General features: G+C 44.0%; 1 protein-coding gene across 1 annotated transcript in view; it reads right to left on the reverse strand.

Moving 5' to 3' along the window:
- Nucleotides 1-17,601, reverse strand: part of LOC121280028 (hydrocephalus-inducing protein-like) — a 478,228-nt gene that overhangs the window by 244,686 nt on the left and 215,941 nt on the right. Inside the window, exon 9 of the mRNA XM_041191656.1 lies at nt 960-1,161. Coding sequence (XP_041047590.1) covers nt 960-1,161 — 202 coding nt within the window. The remainder of the gene's footprint in view (nt 1-959; nt 1,162-17,601) is intronic.

Genomic DNA, 17,601 nt, shown 5'->3' on the forward strand with positions numbered 1-17,601 from the left:
CCATTGTTACTATGGTTCTGGGTGAATTTGGATTGTACATTGGGTAAATGGGCATGGAAGTGTCATAGGTTGGCATGGAGGATATGAGGGGCCATTGGGGTGGGTGGAGGGGCAAAGGTTAACATGAGGGGCATGGATAAGATTTTTCAACTTACCTTTCAAAAGGTTCCCTCATCCAGAGTTTGGTTCATGACACCTCAGAGGAACCATGAACCACAAGTCCTTGAAAAGCTGATCCGACTCCACTAAATTTGCAGAGGGCTAGGGGATGCCTATCTCCACAATGGAGTGGGTCAGGTCAGAAATACAGGGTATGTGGTCGCATGCTGGTGAAAACTGGGGGGGTGGGGGCACAGAGAATGAACCTGGGGATCCCGGAATAAGGTCTGCAGAGTCTCCTGGCCTCCACAAAAATCCAGCCAACTAATTGTGAGCCAGGTTTTAGTCAAGACAGAATGTGGTCCTGCTCATCCACAATGAGGTTGCAGATTGCCTTGTTCATGAGCCAGTGAACAGGGTGAATGCAATAGGGAGAGGGCAGGCTGCCATAGACCTACCAGGCAGAAGATTGGAATTGGTATGGGGACACTTATTGAATCGCTCTGAAAAATCAGCTTCCATCTTTGGCTTCTGAAATATATTACCAAAATGTCCTAGTCACAGGATAAAAACCCTTGGAGGAATTTGCGGGAGCAAGATCCGCTGATTCCTAATGGGTCACCAAAAGGCTAAGTTATTATATCTCATCCTTCAATTGAGACCCAAAATGGGATCAGCCCAGTTATGCCTACTTATATATTGCCACCAGTGGTAGATGTGGGAATCATTTGGAAGTCCAGATTGTGATTGAAGCCTCGATTCCTGAAAATGGATCTACTATGCACTACAGAAATGTCCTTACCAACCTTGGTTCATGAACATTCGATAAATTAAACAGTCTTAGATACTATTTGACTTACCTGATTTTCTGCTGCTCTTCTTCCTCTGGAGTTGCAAAGGCCTTCCACCAGAAGTGCACTATTACATCACTCCTGTTGCAAATGGATACTACTCTCTGGTTAGCCAACGATATGTAGGTCTTCTCTATCATTACTGAGTTTTTGTCCAGTCTTACATTTACGTCTGTTGCAGCTCCATACAAATTGACAAAGATGTCTTCACCTAAAATGGAACATAATGGAAAGATGTATTTTGCTTTAAAGGCATAATCCCATTTTCATTTCATTTTGTTGCTGAGCTCCTCTCGACATGCACTCCCTCCTGCTTCAACAACCCCCATCCACTGCAGCCATCTGGTAACTTGCCCAAGTGGCCGTCCTTCACCTGTGAAGCTAGAAACTGAAGGAACGATTTGCCTCTCAGCCCTTAAGTTTTTGCAACTTTGGCAAGGCAGGATTTGAAATTTGCTGAACCTTGTTGTGCACCAACTAGATGCTGCATTTCCAATATTACAATACTGACTATAGCTCAAAAAAGTACTTTGTTAGCTGTAAAGTGCTTTGGTACATCCTGAGTATGGGAAAGGCTCTAAACAAATCCAAGTCTTTCCTTCTTTTCTTCAAGGGTTAAGTTAGACAAGGCAAGGCCATTTTTTCCAGAGCAAGTAATTTGCATCGTTACTGTTTTCATAACCAACAGGTAAAGGGAAATTGATTGTTCTCACTGTACAATTGTCCATTCAGGTATTTTGCATAAATAAACCAGCCATGGGTGAAACAGATGGACACATGGTTGATAAAATTGAACATCAGGATATGTGAAGTTATACATTTTGTTAGGAAGAATGAGAAGAAACAATACAAGCCAAATGGTACAATTTTAATGGGAATGCAAGAAGAGAGAGACCTGGAAGTGTTTGTTCACAAATCAAGTTAACAAAGCACTTAGAATCCGAAATCCTTTATAAGTAGAGGAATAGAGTACAAAAATCAAGAGGTTATGCTAAACTTATATAAAATGGTCCAGCTGGGATTTATTTGCCCAATTCTAAGCACTACAGTAAAGGTTTGGAAAGAGTGCAAAAGAGATTTACCGTAATGATTCCAAGGATGAGGAATTATGTTTATGTTGTTATGAATTCAATTCATTATGTGTGTGGGTTCAAGTAAGTTTGAAGTCTTTGGATATTGTAATTTTTAAGGGACAGGATGTTTCAGTGCTACAAAAGTGGCTCCTGTCTGGTAACAAGGATCGGTCCCACTGTGTGTGTTGATAGGTTCCCCAGGTCAGTTCAAGGGTCATTGAAGAGCAGTTCAATGGTCAGTCAATTTTAGTCAAACAGAGACAGGAGCAAGGGAAGAAGCTCCATGCAGCAAAAGTGCTGCTGTTAGCTGAGGAGCAGGATTGGGGGCTCATTGAAGCCCTTGGAGCCATTTGGTAACTTTGCAGTTGGGACTCAGAAGGAGCCTAGGGAGCCATTGATATCTCAGTGCAGCCAAGAGTTGGGGCTCAAGAAATCTTACATGACTGGGTGTGTACAGAAGCAGGGAGAAGAGGCTCCAGGCAGCAGAGGTGTTGTGGTGAGCAGTCTCCAAGCAGTAAGGCTCAGGAGGAGTCCTGAGGAACAGAGCAAACCCTGGAAGGGAGCAGTCGTTAAGGCAGTCTGAATTGGAGCGATTTTTTTGGAGCGAATTCAGAGGTTAGATCTTCTAGCAGGTGAAGACTGGAAATTCCTCAAAGGTTCTATGTCTTGGGTAAATGAGATTGCTGTCCAACCGAACTCTAACTGCATGCCTTCCTATATTCCATTTATAACTGCTTGCAATAAATAACAGGGACTGATGTAAGAATAAACAGTGATGGTTTATTGAGGCATAGGGCAGAGCACCAGAGCATCTGTGCTCACTTTACCACATCCCTCTCCCTTTACTTAAAAGTACAGCTAACAAGCTTAAAACACATTAACTATTTATGCAATAACTATTTACAGGTTTTATGTCTTGGGTAAATGAGATTGCTGTCCAACCGAAGTCTAACTGCTTGCCTTCCTATATTCCCCTTTATAACTGCTTGCAATCAAAAATAGGGACTGATGTTATAATAAACAGTGAGACATAGGGCAGAGCACCAGAGCATCCGTGCTCACTTTACCACATCCCTCTCCCTTTACTTAAAAGTACAGCTAACAAGCTTAAAACACATTAACTATTTACGCCATAACTATTTACAGGTCAAGGCTCTCGGGAAGCTTCCTCGGACCTGTTGAGCATCTCAGTTCACCAATGTTGGCTGGTTTTTCCAAGACCTCTTTTCAGGGGACCGTTGTCCACTAGGTTCCTCAGCGGAAATTGGCAGGTTTGTGTCCCCGACCCCCTCAGGTCCCACAGGCCCCACTGGTGCTTCCCAATCATGTGACCTGTCCTCTACATGCTGAACAAACTCAAGCGTAGATGAAGACGGCATTTCTTCTTGTGGAATTGGTGTCCTTTTGTGGAGATGATCCACGTGTTGTCTAATTATTTGGCTGTTTACCAATACTTTATAGGAGAGGGGTCCAGTTACTGCACTCACCTCGTCTAACAGCCAATTGGGCGCATCTCCAAAGTTCTTCGCGAGGACCGCATCTGCCACCGTGAAGGTTCTTTCGCGACCATGACCATCATGCCTGGTCTTCTAAGCCTCTTGGCTTTTCTCCACCCTCCCCTCTAAATTAGGCCAGATAAGGGTCAGACAGCTACGGAGACGTCCCTTCATTAGTAGTTCTGCAGGAACAATGCTGGTCGTTGTGTGTGGCGTGGTCCAATATGAGAACAAGAACTGGGACAATCTCGTGCTGATGGAATCCCCTTCCATCTTTTTCATCCCGGATTTAAAGGTTTAGACTGCCCGCTCAGCCAATGCCGTTCAACGCTGGGTGGTAGGTTGAGGTTTTGATATGAGTAATGCCGTTAAGGGTCGTGAACCTGTGAAACTCCCCACTGGTGAAAGCGATCCCATTGTCGAACACGAGACTTCCGGCAACCCATCCACTGCAAAACTCTGCCACAAACAATCTATGGTAGCAGCCGATGTGGGCAGCTGGACCTCAGAGACGTCCATCCATTTAGAGTGAGAGTCAATCAGTAAAAGGGACATCATGCCCAAGAAGGGTCCCATGTAATCAACGTGAAGACGCACCCATGGCTGCCCCGACCATTCCCATGGGTGCAATCGTGGGGGAGCTTTTGCACCTGCTGGCATTGAGGGCAGCTTTTGATCAGGGTTTCTATATCCAAGTCCATACCTGGCCACCACAAATAGCTGCTTGCAAGCATCTTCATCCTGCTAATGCCTGGGCAAGCGCTATGTAGCTCGGCTAATAACAGCCTTCGCCCCTTCGGGAGCATGATAACCCTTGCTCCCCAGAGTAATACGCCGTCCAATCAAAATAGGGCTTCATCTCCTTGGATTCAGATCCACCTGACCAACCATTCAAGACTTGCTGAAGGACATTAGATAATAGTGGGTTCCAGCTTGTCCACTCACGGATTTGTCTGGTCTGAACAGGGTAGAAATTCAGAAAATTTAGCACTAAGGCCAGTTCCTGGGGAATCAGGGCTTCCCCGTTGTTAGCTGGCAGGGGAAGGTGGCTTAGTGCGTTGGCATGTGCGATTTGAGTTCCCGAACAGTGAACAAAAGTGTATTCGTAGGCAGCTAATACTAGTGTCCATCTCTGGATGCCAGCCAATGTGGTAAGTCGTATCGCTTTATCTTCTGCAAATAATCCCAGTAGGGGCTTGTAGTCAGTTATAATATGGAAATGGTGACCGTGGAGATATTGATGAAACCTCTGGACACCGAACACAATAGATAAGCCCTCCTTTTCAACCTGGGAATATCATCTCTTTGCGACGTTGAATGCACAAGATGTATAACCAATGGATCGTTCGGAGCCATCTGCCATCTGATGTGAAAGGACAGCTCCTATTCCATAAAGGGACATGTCACATGTTAAAATTTCTTCAAAGTGGACCAACAAGGCTGACGATCTTAATAATCGCTTCACTTTCAGGAATCCTGGTGCAGGGCTTGGCAACTACATTTCTGGTTCTTCTTAAGAAGGCTGTACAATAGGGCCAGCACAGCCAAGAGATTTGGGAGGAATCAGCCTTAGTAGTTTACCTTGCCTAAGAAGGCCTTAAGCTCTGTGGTATTTCTCGGGGCAGGTGCCTCGCGAATGGCCTAGACTTTTTCTTCCACAGGATGCAGGCCCTGCGCATCAATCTTATGGCCTAAGTAAACTACCTCCTTGGCTTGGAACAAACACTTCTCTCGTTTTAATCATACCCCTGTTTGTGCGAAGTGCTTGAGCACCTCTTCTAGATTTGTTAAGTGTTCATCGTCGGTCAGTCCCGTGACCAATACATCATCCAAGTAAATGATAACATGGCGTAATCCTTGGAGCAAGGATTTGCATCAAATCCTTGATGCAAGTTTTCCATCATTCTTCGAAAATAGCACATGCCGAGGAGACCCCAAAAGGATAGACGTTTGCATTGATACAATCCTTGGTGCCCATTAATGGTGACAAATTCCCTAGAGTCTTCTTCCAAAGCTACCTGCTGGTAGGCATGGCTCATGTCTAATTTCGAATATGTGGTGCCCCCTGCCAACTTTGAATACAATTCCTCAATCTTGGGTATCAGGTGTCTATTGAGTTTGGCCACCTTATTGACAGTTAGCTTATAATCACCACATAAATACATGCTTTGGTCCTCCTTCAGTACAGGTACGATGGGTGCCACCCACTCAGGAAATTGCACTGGTTGTAGGATGCCCAATTTTCCCAGTCTGTCCAGTTCGGTTTCAACTTTGTCCCATAGAGCATAATGGACTGGTCTGGCTCTTATAAACTTGGGAGCTGCATTTGGGTCTATATGGATCCTGGCCTTCTGATGCAGTCAAACACATCTCAGTGAGCTTGAAGAGGTAGCATCAATTGAAACAGAGTGAGGGGGAACAGTGATGTCGGAGAAGGAAAAACGGATTTGCATTCTTGAGGCCGTGCCATCCAAGAAAAGCTCAATGCCCTGTTGAGCTCATTTCTACAGAGAAAGTGACAAATCCATTGCCCCTATAAAAAGGCCTCAGTCACTTGTTAAATGTAACTGGATAGCTGACTGACTTGGAATATATTGACAATATCTTGGAAAGATCTGGTGACACAAAAGTTTAAAATGAAGTGTTAACATTCACCCATAGAATGAGCAACCAAGGTGATAGACGTTGTCTGCAGTTCACCTCCAGTAAACAGCATGGTTAGTTATAATCTATTTTGTGAAATGGAGGCACTAAAGACAAGCCTGGCTGTGATGTGTTCATGAAGGACCATCTGGAGGTGTGGGTCTTGAGATAAGGATTGGGACGTACCTGCCATTCTCATTCCCTCAAAAAGAGAATTCTTTCCTCCAAACTACTGTAACCTCCAAAAGAATTCCCATCACAATAACGGATCACTCTATTGCTAGCAGGAAAATAGCAGCAAAAGAACATATTAGGTAACGGAATGATAAACAGTTGGAATGCAAATAAACCAAGTACATCGTAAACAGTAACTAATGCACCAAGGAAAACGCAGTTGAAAATATTTAATAAATTCACTAATCCCACATTTCCAACAGAGTTACACTCAAAGGAGACAAAGGTCAAAGAGCTGACATGAAGGTGCTATCTCAGATCTGCTGTCCTCTGAGCCAGGAGGACAAGACCAATAAATTTATCCTAACATAATAAGCCAAGAATAATCAAACTTGCCAACCAGTAATGAAAACCACAAGATTTCCTTAATTTTACTCCTAAAGGTCAGGCCAGCCAAATACTTACATGGGTGAGCTATACTATGCCAGAAGAAATTTCACAAAACATTTTGGTTCCAGCAGGGAATTAAGTTTCACTTATTGGCAAATTAAGGCTTATAATGATCAGCAGCATAGCATCCAAAAAGCTTAAAAATTTCCTCACCATAAAATGTGGCTGGCATGCAACAGACCAGACACGCTGATCTCATATCCAATACTACTGTCCACATTGCCAATCTTTGAATTTATTCAGGGCATCACCAAATAAAACAATGGAATTCTTCATTCTTGGTGTCAATGGTGTTAATATATGAACCTGTTTAGAGATAGTCACATTCCTAGTGGGGTATAGGACCCAAATCAATTCCCCTTATTAACCTGTTGCAATTAACTTGTGAAATAACATTAGGAAATGCTTTGTCTTCTTGAAATGTTAAAGTATGCTAATATGCAGAGAGGAGATGAAGCTCAATATATTTTACAAGGCCCTAAATCGCCAGTAAGGTCTCACATCAGCCGTACATATTGTATGATTTTCACTCAACAGAAATCAATGGATAGAAATGCACTGGGGCAATGGACCAACACTTGCTGGATATGCAGTGGTTGCATCCAAGGATCCAACAATGGGACAGAGCTTCACAAAATTTACACTATCATTTCCAATTGCTCAACCATTAAGAAAGTTATATTTTATAGATTTTGGTCTTGGCAAATGTGAGATGCTAACGCTGTCTGTCAGATTATTCATTAGTGTGTCCTAGAAAAACTTTGTACAGTGTATTTGATCTGGAATGCTGAAACCTGTCTTTGGAATAACAGAAGACTGGATACGAATTGGGATTTTTCTTCAGGAGATTAGTTTGCTTCTTCCCGCTGACCATTTCCAGCTGAGGTGACCAAAGAGATTCCTTTAGGATCACAAAGTTAAAGGATTCCGATGTTAAGAGGCTTGCATAAAAGAACAATGTTATTGCGCTAGAAAAGTTTTAAGCAGTTCATAAGTCAATAGTTGTACTACTTAATTTTGAACTAAATTTCTCTACTTTTAGCCTAAAAGATAGTGCACTATTTACTCCCTTTTGAAGTAGACAGCAGAATGTAGTATCCTGGAAAAAGCCATGGTAAAGGACAATTGGCTATGTGAGATATCATCCTATTCTGGTCATGCATAAAGCTTTAAATTTGTTAGAGGAGATTTGGGTCAGTTTACAAAAACTGCTGATTTTGCTTAAGATTTGGGAAAGAGTCCAAATTAGAACAGATGGGTTTATCTAAAGTTAAGTTCCCTTATGAAATAAAGAATTTATTGAGGTTTGGCAAAACATTTGTTTCTATCAAAAGAGAAAGCTACAGCTCTGTGCATATTGCCAAGCAATCAATGTCCTTAAGGCGTAATTACACTTTTCAATGACCTCTCCTGAAATCCTGAGAAAGTCCTTTGGAAACAGTCTGTGGATAGGTAAATTTTGCCTTTCATCCTCCTTCACGTTCACTTGAGATGAAACATGACATGTATCACACCAGCCAGACATCTGGCTCCATATTAGAATTTAGAGATTAATTGTTTTTTCCTTTTAAATTGTTCAGTCCTTTGAAACTGGCTGATCAGACCAACTTGACAGGATTAAAATTTATAAATACAATGTGGCAAGTCAACAAAGATACAAAATTGGAATAGATAATTTGATGCAATTAGAGAATTCAAGAGGAGACAAGTTGTTCAACAACAACACCTTATATTTATGTAGCACCTTTGATGTAATGAAACATCGTTAAGGCGCTTCACAGGAGCATTATAAAACAAACTATGACACTGAGCCAGATAAGGAGACATTAGGTCAGATGACCAAAAGGTTGGGTTTTAAGAAGTGCCATAAAGGAGGTAAGCGAGGTAGAGAGGTGAAGAGATGTAGAGTGGGAACTCCAAAGCTTGGGTATTAGTCAACTGAAGGCACAGCCACCAATGATGGAGCAATTATAGTTGGGAATGCACAAGAGTCCCAAATTAGAGATGCACTGATACCTTGGAAGGTTGTGGGGTTGGAGGAGCTTACCAAGGGAAGCAAAGGCAAGGCCATAGAGGGATTTGAAAACAAAGTTGAAAATTTTAAAATCATGACATTTAAGCAGGAGCCAATGCAGGTCAGTGAGCACAAAGGTGACAGGGAAATGGGACTTGGTGCAAGTTAACGTACGGGCAGGAGAGTTTTGGATAACCTCAAGTTTATGGTGGGTATAATGTGCAAGACCACCCAGGAGTGTATTGAAGTAGTTAAGTTAAGGTAATGAAGGCATGAATGAGAGGTCCCGAGCAGATGAATTGAAACAGAGGCGAAATTGAGCAATGTTATGGAGGTAAAAATAGACAGTCTTAGTGATGTACAAATATGAGGTCAAAAGCTCATCTCAGGATCAAATGTGACACCAAGGTTGCAAACAGGCTGGCTTGATCTCAGGCTGGTGCCAGAGAGAAGGATGGAGTTGGTAGCTAGGGAATGGAGTTTGGAGCAGGGACCAAAAACAATTGCTTCAAGTCTTTCCGATATCCAATTGGAGGAAATTTCTCCTCATCCAGTACTAGATGTCGGATAAGCAGTCTGATCATTTACCAATGGTGGAGGAGTTGAGAGAAGTGGTAGTGAGATAGAGCAGGATGTTGTCAGGATACATGTGAAAACTAATGCTGTTGCCAAGGGGCAGCATATAGATGAGAACTAGGAGGGGGCCAAGGATAGATTTGTGGGGGGCACCAGGGGTAACAGAGCGGGAGCAGGAAGAGAAGCCATTGCAAGTCATTCTCCAGCTACAATTTGATAGATAAGAATGAAACCATGTGAGAGTAGTTTCACCCAGCTGGACAACAGTGGAGAGGCTTTGGAGGAGAATGGTGTGGTCACTGTCTCAAAGGCTGCAGACATTTGAGAAGGACAAGGAGGGAAAGTTTACCTTTGTCACAGTAACATAGGATGTCACTTGTAACTTTGACAAGAGCCTTTGCAGTACTTTGGCAGGGCGGTAACCTAATTGGAGGGATTCAAGCATTGAGTTCCAAGAAAGGTGGGAATGGATTTGAGAGGTGACAAAGTGTGCAAGGACTTTGGAGAGGAAAGGGAGGTTTGAAATGAGACAGTAGTTTGCAAGAACTGAGTGGTCAAGGTTTTTTCTTGAGGATAGGGATGATTACAGAAGATTTAAGGGAGACAGTGACAACATCTGGAGAGAGGGAACCATTTACAATATCGGTTAACATGGGGGCCAGGAGGGAGTATGAGGTGATAAGCTTAGTGGGAGTAGGATTGAGGAACAGGAGGTGAGTCTCAAGGACAAGACGAGTTCAGAGAGGACAAGAGGGGAGATAGGAGAGAAACTAGAGAAAGATGAGAATTCAGGGCTGGGGCAAGGAAGAGCATTAAAGGAAGGTTGGCCAGGTGGGCTAGCAGAAGGGAGGTACATGGCAGAAGCAGCTCATCGGATTATCTCAACCTTAGTGACAAAAAAAATCCATGAGCTGCTCTCACTTGTTAGCAGTCGAAGCAGAATTCAGCAGAATTTTGGTCTTCTGGTATAGAATAGGTAGAATGTGAGTGGACTTATATTAACGAATGCCAGTAAAATTGGAGGGTGGTGGCGGGAAGTTGTTAGAGAAATACTCCTCATTTGCACGAGCCAGACAAGCTGCCAGCACTAACTTAAGGTAGTTTGCCAGATTGTAGACTGGGAAATCAGGTCCGGCTGTTGGTTTCTTAAGTGCCTGTAGCATTTTAAACGGAAAGTGTATTCTTGCTTAGCCCAAACAGGGGCAACATTTTCAAGTTGCGGGAAGATATCTAGGGGTAAGAAGAATTCCAGCAGGGCCCCAATATTTCCTAATTCAGGTGTTGAAAAGCTGTTTGACTAGGTTTGTGAGAGGACAGACGTTCACTTCCTCTGAGACTGTTGGCATATTGCAAGGCAAGTTAAAGAACGGGCTTGGTAAGAGGCAGCACAGTGTGTTTATAAACCAACGTGACATATTTCACCATACTTCCTGTCACTCCCGGTCAAAAATCAATCACCACCTTCACAACTATTTCTCCCTCTTGGCCAAAATATCTCTTACCTCCTGCCACCTACTAACATGCACACCTTGACAAACTAGTTTATACGTGGCAAGGATTGGATGCCCTGGTTGTCAATGGAATTCCCAAGCCTGGTTGTGAAGACGACACCGAGACTGGGGCCAGGATTTTCTGCTTCCATTCGTGGCGGCCGTCAGGAACATCACTTCAATATTTTTGCATCTCATTATAATCTTTCCCAGAATCATCCCCCACACTGGATCATCCAGGCACATCAGCGTGAAATAAAACGATGTGTTTCACAACATTATATAAGCGACATGTACCAGGTGATCTGTACTTCGCTCCCCAATCCGAGGTTTGTTCGCCTACCTTGCATCGTGCAGAGCTCACAGGAATCAGCACCAGACTTCGCAGGCAGGTCCGCATCGCTATCAGGGGGTTGTCACAAGAAGTATCTACCTACCAGACCAGCGGTAAAGTGGGTATGGTTTTTTATGGGCTGCCAAGCTAGGCTTGTACTGGGGAAGGGAGCAAGTGGCCTAAGGCAGGACAAGGGGCTGCAGGGCAGAAGCTGCACTGGGGATGGGGAGGGTTGCATTCAGACACATGACTGCGAGGGGAGGGTGCCAGGGTGAGGGTATAAGTGGCCTCAAGATGGAGATGGGTGAGGTCCACACGGGCCATAGAAGCACGACGGGATCAAGGAATACTAGGATAGGGAGGTCTATAAGAGAGGGAAACCTGAACATGAAGCTCCTCCTGAACAACTGGAGGGGTTTCCATACTCTTGCAGGGAGGGTCCAAGCTGGTATGGCAGTGAGAGTTCTGCGCCACCATCTTCCGACCTGAGGCGATGGCACAGTACAAATTTAAAATGAAGAGTAGCTCTGCTGGTGAGGGCTCTGTGGGCAGATTGGGGGGCAGCTGCATGCAGAGGGGAGGGGGGGGTGCTGATTAAACAGGCACCCAACCGAACTGTGCATTCCTAAATGAGAAGAGAGGCACAGCTGAGACATGTTAGAAACCTTTCAATCACAATGCAGGGAATCAGGAAAGCGAAGCAATGATGTCCATTCACACGAGACTAATCCCAGAGTTGCATTAATCGATCTCCTTGTTTTAACCCCATGTTTGCAGTGTAGAAATTCCCCAGAGTCGTAATGAGCTCTAGAACAATTGAGAGAATGGACAAGATCCAGAAGCCTGTGAGAAAGTCGGTGCTGGATGGTTCACTGAAGAGAAGCCTCAGGCCCCCCCTCAAATAATCTCATTTCGGGATTAACATTTACCCTCATGTTTATGCCCAACAGTGCAGTATTAAAGTGCAGTGAATGAGGCTCCCAGCGCCAGGGCTGAAAACAGCACATTCAAGTACCAAGCCATAGCAATCTCATAGCAATCAGTCATGTTGGAGTGGGAGGTTTGGGGGGTGGTGGGTCTTGATACACACTCTGCACTGACCATCATTTCAGGTCCAAGTGCTCTCCCACACGAGAACAAAGCCCTTGAATCCACATTCATTGACAATTCATTGCGAGAAAGAGGACCTTTGGAGACTAATGCTGGCACTTGTATGCTTCTCATTGATACTGCATAAAGGAGACCATAAGGAAGATGCAGGTTGGATTTATTGCTGCCTGCATTATCGCTTACAGGCAGGAGGGAAGAAGGAGAAGATTGCGATGGAGGCACCTGGGTCACCAAAGGGAGCAGCAATACCCTCAAGACTATGGACCAACAGGGCCCCCTACGGATGCATAGGATGAGATTCACAGAGATGTTGTGCGTGTGTGACCAGGATATACAGAATTCATGTCTTATCTACAGACGAGTGAGAACCAGTCTCGCCGATGGCTCTGCACATCCAGGGATCTGGTGACTCACATTTGCTACTTTCTCCAGGAATTGGTGCCACAGGTACCGGGAGGGCATCCATTGCTGTTGGTGGTGAAAATAACAGCCGCTCTGAACTTCTATACCAGTGGCTTCTTCCAGGGCTCCACTGGGGACTATACGGCAAGCATGCATATAAAAATGCATTCATGAGTTTACAGATGCCATTTTTGCCACGGCCCAAGCAATCAAGCATGCCAGGCAACAAGAGCACTAGGCTTTTCTGAGGTTTCCAGATTCCCTTGAGTGCAGGATGCCATCCACTGCACTCATGTGGCTATAAAAGCTCCCTGGCAACAGGCACACCAATACATAAACAGGAAAGGCCACCACTTGCTCAGTGTTCAGCTGGTCTGTGACCATAAGACACTGATCATGCAAGTTTGCGCCAGATACCCAGGAAGCATCCACGATTCAAATATCTTGAGTAGATCACAGATCCTGGATATCCTCGAGAGACCACAAAAGATCCAGAGCTGGCTCCTCAGTGACAAAGGGTACCTGCAAAGGAACTGGCTGACGACACCCATGTGGTAGCCTCAGACTCCTGCAGAAAGAAGGTACAACAAGGCTCATACTGCTAGCTGAGCACTGGTGGAGCAAACCATAAGATGTGATTCGAATGCCTGGACAGGCCTGGCGGAGTACTCCAGTACAGTGCCTAGAGGGTCTCATGAATCATTGTTGTTTGCTGCGCACTACACAAACTGGCACTGCAAAACTGGGGGGGTGGGGAGGGACTTGTCAGATGATAAGACCGAAGAGCCACAAGTCTTGTCCGATGAGGAAGACCTCAAAGGGGATGAGGGTGATGAGTTCGAGGAAGCTGAGGCTCCAGGGGAAGAGGCCATAGCATGGGCCAGATGAGGCAGGTGTGCGCATGAGGCCCTGTTAGCTACCATATTCTACCAGGAAATGATGAGTTCTAGTGAGTACCCTCTTGGACAAGTGGCCTCCATCATGGGCCAGCATGAGCACCACCATTGATATTCCTCTCATTTCACTCATGCACTTCAATATGAAAGTGAATAGTTACACATCAGGCTCACATTGTCCTGATCCTTTGAGCGATGATGAACCCTCAGCAGCATGTGTCGATGCTGAGATGAGGTGCTAACAGGAGGATGGTAACCCGACATCAGAAGGTGCTGCCTCTTCAAACGTGATCAGCGGGCCCGGAAGCGGTTGGGAAACAGGCACCCAACCACCAATTAATGGCCAGCCAATGTGAAACACACACTGAAAAGCTCAGCATTGCCGGGACGGGGGCGGGGGCGGGGGTGGGAGGAGGGCGGAAGACCACAGGCACAGGTGAGGGCTTCCACAGAGCTCCCTGAAGGCAGACAGCTGCCTCAGGGAGCTGCAGACCTCCAAATAATAAAATCAAGCCCAAAAAAGCTGCAAAAAACGTCAGTGCTGCACCTGAAAGCATACCTCGTAAAAAGGCTGTCCCCATATATTTCTTTCTAATTTATTTCCTAATGGAGATTTCATCCCACCCTTGGATGAGGTTTCTTCAAAAACGTGAAGGCCACCTGGCCAATTGGCCTATCTACCAACCGTAAGGTTGGACGGGCCACGAAAAGTCTCTGACAATTACGCCTTTAATGAGCTTAATTGCCACATAATTGTCGGTAGCTGCGTCTGAGCAAAATATCACTTGAGCATGTGATGACATCAGGATGCTTGCCTGATGTCATCTTGTGCAATTTTACCCCCGTTCAGGTCGGGTGTGCACCCGCCTGTGGAATGTAAAATTCTACGCCTGGAATATTATAATGAGGGCTGGTCCCAGAATTTCCAGTAGGGTTAGCATTCACAACATCTGGTTAGTGCAGATGATGCTCCAACTATTCCAGGACTCACGCCTGATCATAAAATGTGGGCTGCATGGGTTATATTGACCAGCTAGTGTGGAAATTGTTAAAATACCACCCGTGTGCAGCGAGCACAGCATGTTCTGCAACTGGACCATGGTTCAGGCATTTGAAAGGGGGCTTCACACTTAGAAGCTTAAAATATTCTTACACTGGGAGTGCTTGATTCTAACACAAGCTGCATAAAATGGAAAGTGTACTATTTCCTAAAACTAACATCCATCACCTTGGTGAGAACAAAAATTAACACAAAGTGGCATTCAATGTACTACACAACCTTCCATTAGTTCAATGCATATGCTGCCCATTCAAAATAAGCTAGTTGCCTTATGGTGCTGAATGATGCACATTAAAATGCTTTATTCATTAAAAAAGATAAAATACAATATTCGTCAGCCAGTGCTCACTTTCACTATTAAACATCCATGACTAAATACCTGTGTTCTCCACCTCCAATATGGTTATTAGTCCTTAAGTGGAGCAGCAATGCGGTATATGAGCACTTTGGGTGGAATAATGCATTAGCACAGGCTCATGCAAATATATTGTTTTATAGTTTGAAGGAAACATTGAAAGAAATTAGAGGGACTTTTTCATTATTGTACTGCAGCTAGGTACTGCTCATTCTCTGAGTGTAGCTCAATTTTCATATTTTTTTTAATTCTTTCACAAGATGTGGCATTGCTGGCTAGGCCAGCCTTTATTGCCCAACCCTAATTGCCCTTGATATGGTGGTGGTGCCTTCTGGAATCAGTGCAAACCCTGTTGTGTGGGTACTGTTGTTAGGAAGGGAGTTCCTGGATTTTGACCAAATTGGGATAGTGTGTGGCTTAGAGGGGAAATTGCAGGTGGTGGTGCTCCCATTCATCTACTGCCTTTGTTCTTCTAGGTGGCAGAGGTCACAGGTTTGGAAAGTGCTGTCGAAGGAGCCTTGGTGAGCTGTTGCAGTAGATGGTACACACTGCTGCCACTGTGCTTCGGTGGTGGAGGGAGTGAATGTTTAAGGTGGTGGCTGGGGTGCCAATCAAGTGGGCTGCTTTGTCCCTGCATGGTGTTGAGCTTCTTGAGTGTTGTTGCAGTTGCTTTCATCTAAGAAAGTGGAGAGTACTCCATCACACTCCTAACTTGCGCCTTGAAGATGATGGACAGGAAGTGAGTTACTCGACACAGAGTAAATGCCAACATAGAGGAAATAACATGGGAAATAATGAAATAGATCTTATTTTAAGTTCAATACTTTCTGTTTAACTTGGTTTTATCAAAAATGTTATTTTGCTAGGAAAGAAAAGATTGCATTGATCACCAAATGTGCCTTTTCATATCCACACAGAATGTGGATTTCAATGAAGTGGTAAATACTTCCGTCAGTGCCAAAATCATATTGTGGTGGACGAATGTTGCTCCAGATTAAATCAATTCATACAATTTTAGTAAAGGTAGTAAACAATCTGAATGCTTTGACAAAACATTGAGAATATTTGCTGGTTTTGTGTAACGCTATGTCCTTCAAACCACAAGGTCGTACACTTGAATTAATGTGTTGATTTATTATTCCACTCGTAATGTTCGTATAGCTCATTGTCACTACACGAATTTAGACAAAACCAGCAAATATTTTCAACGTTCTATCTGAACACCAAACAAGATAAAATTAATCAAGCTCCAAGCTGACAGCTCAGGAGCCTCAGCTGGTTCCAATGAGAAAATAATGGGAATAGATCAGTGTTGGGTGCTTGCCAAAAGGGGATGGGAAACTGCATGTCAACTATCTGAAGATTAAAAGGGGTGATAAGTACATAACTTGTAATTCCAGTTTTTTTTTTCATTTTCCTTAGTTTTTTTACTTTGCACTTATTAACACTGGATTTAATTTGCTATTCCTCAGCTCAACAACTCAATCTGCCTGGAAACCTACCTGATCTGCCGGCTCCATTTGTTGCACTTCCCACCTTGATGTCATTGGTGGAGTTTGGCAATTTGTCACTATGTCTGCTCATAAATCACTGATACATAACTAGCAAAGATTCAATCTCTACTCCTTGGTGCATGCCATTAGTCACTACCTACCATTCTAACGCTGCTCCAAAAAACAACTCTCCATGTCCTTTGATGCATCCAGTTGCCAATGCACTTCAATAATCACCCACCTATTCCAAGCTTTTCTATCATATGCAGTGCCAGAGAGTTTGGCAAAAAGCTTCTTGGTCAACTAAGTGGAAACAGGTAAGAAACAAATAAAAAATCAAAAATATTCTCAAAATTCTGTTACAAAACTATAAACATATTTACATCAACAAGTCAATGGTGGTCAAAAAAGGGTTCAAAAGAGGGTCTTAAAGGAGATTACTGAGAGTATAAAGAACTTGAAAAGATTTTAGCGAAGGAGTCCAAGGTGATCGAAGGCATGGCTGCTACTGAATGAAGATATTGGGGAGGATGAGAAAAACAAGACTGTAGAGTTCGGAAGACTTGGTTGGAGGGCTGGATGGAGCAGATGGAGTAACAAGACTGTGGAGTAGTTTAAACACAAAGGTGAGAATTTTAAATTTTAGAACCATGCCAGCCTCAGAAATCAACATGGATCAGGAAGGACCAGGTGGAAGTTGAGGCAGACTTTGATGAGGGATAGGATATAAAGCAGCAGAATTTTTAATAAGCTGAGGATGCGAGGCTCACGGGGGATCATTGGAGTGATCAAGTTCAGAGATGACAAAGGCATTGATGAAGCTGAGGTAGTGCTACACAATTAAATAGAAATTACAATAGGTCATTTAGCCTAATCAAGAGGCGTTTATCCTCCACACAAGCAATAATGTTGATCCCATGTATCTATCCTGTTCCCATATCTCCTCATATCCATGCGCTGTGGAAACTGCATCTCCCATTTGGATTGCTCCAAATCAACTCAGCTTTAACTTTTTATCACCTCTCTTGATCCTTTCAATGCCTATACATTGTCAGTCTGCCTGTCTAGCATCCAGACTTTAAATT

This window comes from Carcharodon carcharias, chromosome 7 (genome assembly GCF_017639515.1).
Source record: "Carcharodon carcharias isolate sCarCar2 chromosome 7, sCarCar2.pri, whole genome shotgun sequence".
NCBI lineage: Eukaryota > Metazoa > Chordata > Chondrichthyes > Lamniformes > Lamnidae > Carcharodon > Carcharodon carcharias.